General features: G+C 36.5%; 1 protein-coding gene across 1 annotated transcript in view; it reads left to right on the forward strand.

Annotated features, from left to right (window-relative positions):
- Positions 1 to 10,000, forward strand: part of cadps2 (Ca++-dependent secretion activator 2) — a gene marked incomplete at both ends in the record, with an annotated part of 215,682 nt that overhangs the window by 155,185 nt on the left and 50,497 nt on the right. The window contains 2 exons of the mRNA XM_079247774.1: positions 1,357 to 1,513; positions 9,443 to 9,584. Coding sequence (XP_079103900.1) covers positions 1,357 to 1,513; positions 9,443 to 9,584 — 299 coding nt within the window. The remainder of the gene's footprint in view (positions 1 to 1,356; positions 1,514 to 9,442; positions 9,585 to 10,000) is intronic.

A 10,000-nucleotide genomic window follows, 5' to 3' on the forward strand; every position in this document is an offset into this window, starting at 1 on the left:
CACAGTCTTTTGGTTGTATCAGAATATTATCATCTAACATAATGAAATATGAAGCCGAACGAGTTACAAATTTACTTGGGGACTTTTCATCCCGAGTACAAAGAAAAGCCTGTTGATTACCTCAGAAATAAACCACCAACTATCATATGTACAAGGTTGCTTTACTAAAGCAGCATCTGTCTCATCTGAAAAATTTCACACTAAAGCAGAAGAATGGATACTGACACAGTTTTAACTAGAATTTACAATACAGCCACTAAACTAATTATACATTTCTTAGCATGTTTCTTTGGCTCATTCATTAGGAGGGGGGGCTTGACACTATTGTCGTTGATGAAAATGGGACCGTGCAGAAAAAGTTTGGGAACCTCTGTTTTAAGTTTTTTTTTTTTTTGTTGTTGTTTTTTTTTTCTTTTTTATAGAGATTATAAAAGGAGTGCTACATAAAGATGATGTAGAAATAACATTTATGTAACAAACAAGAAAAAGGAGCATGAGACAGTTAACTGAAACTGTATACATTAGTCATTGATTATCCTTTGAATTTTGGGTCAGTTGATGATTAGAAAGTAAAACGTTGGAAATTTTTTTTCTTTATCCACAAGTGGGGAATATTTTGTTTCATTCAATCTTGACAAAAAAAAAAAAATGGTATAAACCTCCTCTTAACTCGAGTCCTCCCATCCTCCTCATCCCCGCCATATTAGATCCATGTTGTACAGTCGGTGTTACCAGCAACAATCCTACCATGTAGAATACCAGAAGGATGGGGAGAGACTCAGTAAAAAGACAGAAATGACATCCAAACCAAACACAATTAAAACTCCCTGCAATTGTGAGATAATGTACCAAAAGCATGAGGACAGCTACTCGTCTCACTGATGGACAGAAAATAGACTGCAGAAAAATAAACGATGTCTAGAAGAGGACATCAAACTGAACCCGTTTTCTTAACAAACCATAAAAGCTCAAACAATCCTTTAAATCAAAGGAAATGTACTTTTTTTATTTTTTTTTTACTTTTACCCTGTGACACTGTCATGAACAGGTCAACATAAAATGTGAAAGTTAACATTTGGTTGTGATCACTGAGGTTAGTAATAGACTTAAAGGTTCTAAAAGTTTTGGTTATAAATTGGTTAAATGTAGAAATAAATAAATGAATTAAAAAAATCACGTCTCATGTCTATCACATATCATAGTTATCAGACTTCCCATATGCTTATTTTAACACTGTAACAACACTTTTGTTACTATAGAAACTCCCACATTGTGAGCACCAACATGTTTGGATGTGAACACTTCGTGTTGTTCCTCCTATGATGTCATTTTTCCGCATCTCTCTGTCTCTGTCAGGCTTTCTCGTGGTGGCCCGAGCTGATGGCTGAACATGCTGAAACCTTTCTGTTCCTGTATAGAGTCGACATGGACGCCGCTCTGCAGGTCCAGCCTGTTGACTCCTGGAGCAGCTTCCCACTGTTTCAGCTCCTCAACAATTTCCTTCGTACTGACCGTAAGTCTCGTATTTTCTTTGCATTTTAGGAAAACCAACTGAAGGGAAAAATGTTCACTTCGACGCATTGGTTGTAAAGGTTCTGGAAATGATAACAAACAAAATATTAACCATAAAGTCAAATATGATTCGAGCATACAACCTGTATCAGAGCTTTCTTTAGTTTCCATTTCATAAACAACCCACGACTTGTTTACATTAAGTCTTGCAAGGTATATTGTTATGTATAGTTTTGAGACTGATAGCATTCCATATTTCATGATGCATGAGCATTTCCGAAGTTTGTTCCTGTGCTTTAAAAGCAATGTATGGATTTTTCTGTAAATGGCATCAATACAATATGAATATGTTTATGTATGCTTGTGGCCTGTCAAATGCGAGACTATAAAGTCATCCCAAATTTTCCATGACAACTTGTATCTAAACAATCCTCTTTATCATACTGTTCACATTTTATTTGAATATGCATACAGGACAAGTTGTTGACACATCGACCGTTATGCAGCGGCGTAGCCGCTATTTTTATAAGCTGTTGTGTCAATAAATTGTTTTGAATGTCCTACATTTATGATATATCAGTGGAGCATCAACTTTTTACATTTTCTGTAAAGTTTATCCAAAAGTAGAACATCTTCAGCTACTTGTGAGTATGTTATATCAGTTAAAGCACAAAGGCAGACATATTAAAATCACCACCAACCCCTCATACTCAGGAGGAAGAGGAGTTGTCTTTCAATCAGAAAGTTGTGATATCAATTCCAGGATTCTCCTGACTACATGCTGAAGTGTCCTCGGGAAGACACTGAACCCCAAGTTTTGCCCCCTGATGTGCCTGTCGGGGTATGAGTGTGTGTGAATGGGTAAATGTGCCGTGTGGTTTAAAGCGCTTTCAGTGGTCAATATGTCCATAATAAGTCCATTTACCATTTTTACCAAGCTCAACTCCAGTCAGGTCTGCTGCTTGCTCAAAAGCACATATCGTCATGTAGTGATGGAGGTGTGGACCCAGATTGCAGAGACGGGAGCCAGGGACGCAGAATCACGATGTTTTAATCCAAAAACTCCACTAAAGACAAACTAACACATGAAGCTAACAAAATGAACCAGCAAGTGGGAACAGAAACCAGGGGCTATAAACAGAACAACACCCAGGTAAAAGAGATGAATTAATTGAGTCCAGGTGAACTTAATGAACGGCAAAGCAAAACAGGAAACAGGACACAAGGGAACAAAACAAGGAAAACTTCAAAATAAAATAGGAAACCAGAACTTAGAAAACACATGAATCATTTCTTCATGACACATGTGGTAAAAAGTCAAAGGGTTGAATCTTTTGGTGCAGGAACCAAAAATATCATGTGATTTTAAATTGGGGTTTATATTGTTTTTAATTTTTTGGTTATTAGTAAAGAATTTATTTATTTAGATAACTGATGTAAAACATTAAAGTAGTGTGAGATTAGTAACACACAGTCACAATATCTTCCCAGTTTATTATACATGTAATAAAAATTCCTGCTAATATTGTAAAAGCAAGCTGAATTCTTGGATAATTAACTCATTAAAACACTTTTTCTGACCTCCAACTTGCTATGAGTGTGAGGTCAGTTGGTGATTCATAAGTCCAGCAATACAAAAAGAAAATATTAACCTTCAACTGTCCTAATCTTAAGACATACATCTACCGAATTTTATTTTTACTGAATTGTCTTTCTTTTTTTAATCTTTTTTATGTCAAAATTGAGAGAAAAACATGGAATTGTCCAGTATGGCGTCTTTATTATTAGTTTTTCTTATTAAATTAATAGATCTGTGTACAATAAAGATTTGGGTTTTTTTTTTTAGCATTTTTAAGCCTAAAAGGTAAAATTCATCTATTAATAAAAGCCGTCTTTTGAAGGTACATGAGGTACAAAAGTGAATCTATAAAGTGCTGTGCAGCTCAATGAAAAATGGAAGGAAGAGCGATGAGGTCAAGGAATTCTTCATTGTCATTAGTGACATTGTTGTGTTGATTTAAAAAAATGGGAGCTGCAACTAACAAACTATTCAGGAGATGAAAAGGACGACTTTTGTGTATTTATGAATAGAGAGCCATCTCAAATATAGTAGCGAGGAACCACACACACACACACCCACGTACAAAAACCACATGTACATCTTGTGTTCTTCATGTGTTTCGCATGAACATGCAAAAGTGAATCACATGTGCAAACATCTTGCTTTAGAACAATTCCATGTGGGCCACAGTTGAAGAACATGTGAGGCAAATGTGCATCACATTAGGGTACATTACATCAGTCTACCATGTTTGCATATACTTGTACTTCACACAGCACAGTTAAATGTTAATGGTGAAAGTATGAAAGCTCTGATCCCTCCATCTATGTATAGATGACTTTTTTCTAGATTATGAACCAAACTGTATTTGTTTAATCTCCAAATATATAATGAAACGCAGCATTGTGAAAATCTAAAATCATTTCATTCGTGATTCATCTTAGCAAAACGCAATCATGTTGATCATGTTTTCTGTTCTAAATCAGCTCGTACAAACATAAATTAATTAAACTTATGTCTGTTTTAAACTGCAATATAAACGTTATAAGTGATCATATTTATAACATTTATGTCATGTTTGAATTGAAAATCAAGCATAAGACACCTGAAGATATCAGAGCAAAAGAAAGTTATGCATATTTGTTTTAAACTTGCAAACATAGAAGTCAATCAAACAAAACCACAGAAAGGAGGCACTAAAAGTATCCTTAAAAGGAAATGCTAAAATCCCTTTCTCAGCCCCTTTGGTCTCCTGCAGCAGTAAATAAAGATTAAATAAAACATTACATTGTACCCAAATCCAATATTTTCTTTTAAAGCAAAGTTCATTTAATTATTCAGGATTTGCTCAGTTTTTTCTGCTTATGGCAGGTTGTTGCGGCATAATCAGAGTCCTACAGTTTCATACTAAGAAATTCACACAACCCCCTTAAGAAAATGAACCAAAATGTTTTAAATAATTTTTCCAGGTTTATAACATGAACTGGTTTTAAAAGCTTTACAAATCTGAACCAGTTAATTTGGCCGGACACACACAGCACTTTGTAATGGATGGAAAACATTTGAGCAGTAATGCAGCAACATCAGCAGCCCCGTCTGTCCTTGACTTTGCCTACATTGCTCAGATGAATGAGTACACATTGTTGGACATGGTATTGTATTATGTACTGCAAAACATTAAGGCCTTAAACACTTGCTCAAAAGCATTAACAGACTGGGTTTACTGGCATGATGTGGAGTTCTTGTTAATAAGAATTAAAGAAGTGCTGGAAGACATTTTATTTCAATGAAGAAGATAGAGCTGAGTCTTGATAAACCTTCTGAAGGCTTCATGATGCTTGTAGATCTGCTCCCAAATGAATGTAATAATACAGCGGGTCAATCTACCAGTAGATTGTAATGTCAGCTACTATAACCTTCCAAGTGTCTTTGTTCTGCATGCTAACACATTTGCTGTCCTCTTCTAACTCTGATCAGAAAGTAGGACCAGATCTAGTAAGTAGGTAGGTAAGTAAATGTTTATTTATGTCGCACCTTTCAAGGTAAAAATCACAAAGTGCTTTACAATAAAGCACAAAAACTTAAAACAACATTAAACATACAAATAAATGGAACTAAGTAAAAGCTAGCTTAAAATTATGTGTTTTCAAGTTGCTTTTTAAAATAAAAAAAACCGTATCTCAGGCTGAGAGGAAGGGAGTTCCACAGGGAAGTGCTGCTGTGAAGTTTTAATCCAGGTTTGTGTAACAGCCAGCAGACCCTGGTCAGCTGATCTCAGAGAGCTGCTGGGAACATACGGCTGTAAAAGGTCCCTAATAGAACCAGGTCCTTGGTCTTGTAGGTCTCCAGAAGTTAAAACCAAAGTTTTGAAATACACTCTCTGTGAATGATGGGGAGCCTGCGCTGCTGGATCAGTCGCTGTGTGATTTGGATGATTTACTCAGCAGCCTTGCAGCAGCATTCTGAACAGCCTGAAGACGGCCGAGAGATTTTTTGCTTTAGCAGGTGAAGGTGGAGTTGCAGAAGTCAAGTCTAGAGCTCTCCATTTCAGATGGGGAAATGATTGGACTCAGCTTGGTAATGTTCTTTATATGAGAAAAGCAGGAACAGACAATTTCATGTGAGCATTTAATAACAATGCAGGGTCCATAATTTCACCGAGGTTCTTCACTGAGGGTTTAACAAAAGAGGCAAGCGGGCCAAGACGCTCAGTTATCTTAGTAGTCATTGAGAAATAACTTTTATATGCAGTTGTAATTCACAAGAAAGACAACCTTAGACCACCAAAAACTAAATAAATAATGTTTGTGGTATAAGAGCAAGATTAAATTACAACTGCAATATCACATGAAATAAGGTAGCACGCCCTTAAACCTGGATCAAATACTCCTGGGTCCGTTTAAAAACAATGCAAAAAACAGAAATATCAGCATTTAGTTTTCTTTTTTAAGGAGGTCCAGAATGCATTCATGTTTCCTGAGCTGCTCCACCTGCACTCACCTTGCCTGTGGTCAATCAGAGACGTACTGAGACACGTCACATCGCACTGCAAGGAACACAACTGGAGATTGTTTAAAATATAAAAATGGTTTTAACATGATAGACAATGAGATTCTAACATGCAGACTGGAGATGTTTGGAATTGAACTACCAAATGTCTGATATGCAAACAGCAATGTCATCACCAGTCCTGTAGTATACCATGTTTAAGCTACACAATTAATTAGAACATGTTTCAGACTTTCCGAATTCTTTACTTATATACATCATTTATCATCTGCATCCAATTTACACATAATCATGTTTGCATTTGCATGTCCACGCACACAATCACAACTCATTGCATATCTCTTATAACTTCAAATTTAAAAAAGTTATTTTGCTAATGCCTTTATATAAAGTGTTTAGAGACTTGCTAGTGACAGCTTCTGGCTCTTTTTCATTGACTTCTAAACAGTCATGATTTATAACTCTGTCAAAGCAACCAAACGATGTAAAGAAAATGTATATTTACAATTAAAAGTGAATGTGAAAAACTCAGATTAAACTTTAAAAAAACAACACTTCACTGCTATAGTGGAGATGATAAACAAATAAATTACACCTGACTGTTAGGATTTTCTGACTGCTGGAAGGCATTTGGCCTCACAGCATTCTTATCAAGCCGTTGATCAGCTGTGATGCTTTGCCTTTACGCCAGCAGAGATTTGCCAAGATGTATTTTTAACATGGCTGATACCCAAGTATCTCAGTGGCAGTCGCACACAGGCAGACAGATAGGCAGAAAATCCAGGAGCACGATTGGGAACAAAAGAACTTTCATTTTATTTAATTTTGTCACAAATCTTTTTTTTTTTTTCATGGTAAGTATCTAATTTTCATTCTCTGTTCGTACCATAATTATTCCAAGTGTCACAACATTAGCCATCTTGAATTGGAGCTTAATGAGGCAATAGATGGTGAAGAACCGTAAACCGTGCAATAACATAGTTTTCACTGTTTGCACAAATGAGGTTTTCCCTCTGGTAATTATAAACTAAGTGCGACAAAAGGGATTAGCTGAGTTGAGTTCCAATCAGATGGAATCAAAACAAGAAAATATCAAAAGGAAGTTCATTTACAAGGGGCCTTCGCTGGAACAAAAAATCTCCTTATAGAAAAAAATGGACAGTTGAGGGTTTTTATTTGTACTCAGTCTTTTTTTTTTTTTTTTGGGGGGGGGGGGTTTATGTTTACATCCAGCCATAATCTCACCCCTCCGTGCATGTCATCCATTTTGCTGCACATATTTGCCCCCCTATGTGGTTTCAGGTTTTCACTTTGAATGCAGATTTATTCTGAAAATCTTCTTAGTGCCTGTTGGCTGCTGCCTGGTCCTGGTATGTTAGATGTTGCCTGTTTATTCTTAATAAACAGACTATAATAAAATGCTTTCTGATTCTGATTCCCTTAATTGAATGACTGTAGGCTAAACATGGCCATGTTACTGGTATGCCACTTTATCTGGCATGCTCTATCCATCTGCTTATGTGCTTATATAAGGAATTTCAGGAGAAAATGTTGAATTTTTGATCAAACTGAATATATACCAAGGTTTAAAGTAATTATTTTTCCATTTGTCTTGATACGTAGCCTCTTTCCTCACAATTCTGCCATTCTTTTCCACCTTTTTGTCTGTTTCAGCATGGAAACCCACCTGGTGTCTGAATACGTTTATAAGCAAGGCAGCTTCACACAACTTTGTAATTCCTGCTGCTGACTTGTTGCCTTTTAACAAATAAATCCTGAGAATTTCATCCTCTTTTTTTAAAAAAAATTAATTTGATTCAATTACATTAATGTTTAAGATGAGATCCACAAGAAACATTCTAGCTGCTGCATTGACAAAAATACTGCCGTTAAAAAGCAGCTTGAATTTTTTTTAAACTTTTTTTTTTAAACACAAAACCCCAATGGTGACCATTCCACCGTTCTCAGGTGACTTTCCTGTAATTTACTGACTGCATGAGTTTTCTTCAACAACTACTTTATCTCTCAGTTGTTCTGCAGATTTAAATGCTCACTTGATTGTCGGTGAGTGAATACAAGTGCTTGTGGGGGAGGTGAATTTTTCTCTCAGGAGGGCAAAAATGCTAGTGTTAATCATGAACAAGCCGAGCAAGAGGAATTAAAACTAATGAAGTCCTGGGAGACTCGCCTGCTCGCTTCTCACCCAACATTCACACTCCTCGCTTTGGACTGGCGCTGTCTGTGAGGACCTATTTGTCTTACTCAAACCCACAGGGAAGATAGGAGTTGGGAATAATGGAGGCACATACACAGTCATGGACACCTGTGCAGTATCAGTGCGAAAACGTAAAGACAGCCAACGCATAGAATCCACTTTCTAAACTTTGTGACCTTTAAGTTGGTGTTTTAACATGTCAGGACTGCTTGTCATGTTCTATCACCCAAAACTATGTATTTTATTTTTAGTATTTGAACTGAACCCCCTTTGCCACAAAGTTTGATGCACAGTATTGTTTAAAATATCATTTTTATACCCCAGCATGAACGCAACCTCAGCCATGTTGAAATGGACAGGGTCGTTTTTCTGACTTGGTGGAAAAAGGAACAGAGAAACTGTGTTCAGTGATGTAAATAAACAAAAACAGCAACACATGGCAGAATGGAGCTGTGAAGCTGTCAGGGTGATTTGTAGTCCTCTCACTTCTGCATGGTAGAAAAAGAATAAAGTAACTAGCTAGTCCATTAAGTCTGGTGTTAAGAGCAAGAGGAGCTTGATCAGCTAATGCAAGAACTGCAGAATGATCCTGATATTGTACAGTATTTGAAAACCTTGCCAGTATTGGAAGCAGCTCTTTAAAAGAAGATCACCCACATCTGTGATCTGATTAACTTCTAATTTTTTACAGTGTATTTCATGACATGCTTGGTGCTGGCAAATCAATCAATAGTTTCTTAAATGTCATGTTGGAAAGTGGTATTTCCTTGTTCGTGGTCCTGAATAGTCATAAAATTCTCGAAGGCATTTGACAATAAGAAATATATCAAATATCCTCAGTGATTTCAAACTTATTTTCCAACCTGTTAAATACCTGTTAACATCTTAAAAATGCAGCTTCAGGTGAAAATCAAGAAAAATTGTAATGTACCTTATGGTAGCTTTTATTCCCCCCATAACTGGTTATTTGAATGTGTTTTAGTGTGTTTAGAAAGACCAAAACTGAATGAAATATAGGCTCTCAGGACTGGACAAACAGATGATGCAACAAGATTTAGTCCTGCACGTATGCTGTACTTTAATGAGAATGTCTTGTATATTGTAACCTGTTGTCATGTTTCTGTCATTGGCCCCATCTGATACAGTTCACCTTTGCAATGGGACATTCCACAAACACTTGCAGGACCTGTTCATCCCTTTGGTGGTGCACTACATCGATCTAATGGAGTCATCCATCGCACAGTCTGTCCACCGTGGCTTCGAGCAGGAGACCTGGCAGTCTGTCAAGTAAGACTCAGCTTTCAAACGGTCATGACACAACTTTCCTCTTGGTCTGAGTGAATTTTTTTTTTTCTCTAAAATAAAGTTTTTTATTGGAATTATTGTGCACAATCAGCAGTAATGACTTGTCTGTGTGAAACTGGTTGACAGTCCAAAATGACCAAAAGTTTACAAGATGAGAAAATTGACCAAACATAGCGGCACACTCATCAGAAGAAAAATAAGAGGAGGAAGAGATTATTGTACAATACACACCAAGGACACACTACTTAAAACAACCATTACAAGAAATGACAGAAATTGAGTAAGAGAAGAAGAAGCTGTGAATCTTTCTTTTATTGCCATTTTCTCTTCATCAATTAACTGCAGACAGAACAAGACTGCTATTGTATAACTATTCTCCTGGTGTGTGTGTGTGTGTG

Source organism: Telmatherina bonti (genome assembly GCF_933228915.1).
Source record: "Telmatherina bonti genome assembly, chromosome: 2".
Lineage (NCBI taxonomy): Eukaryota > Metazoa > Chordata > Actinopteri > Atheriniformes > Telmatherinidae > Telmatherina > Telmatherina bonti.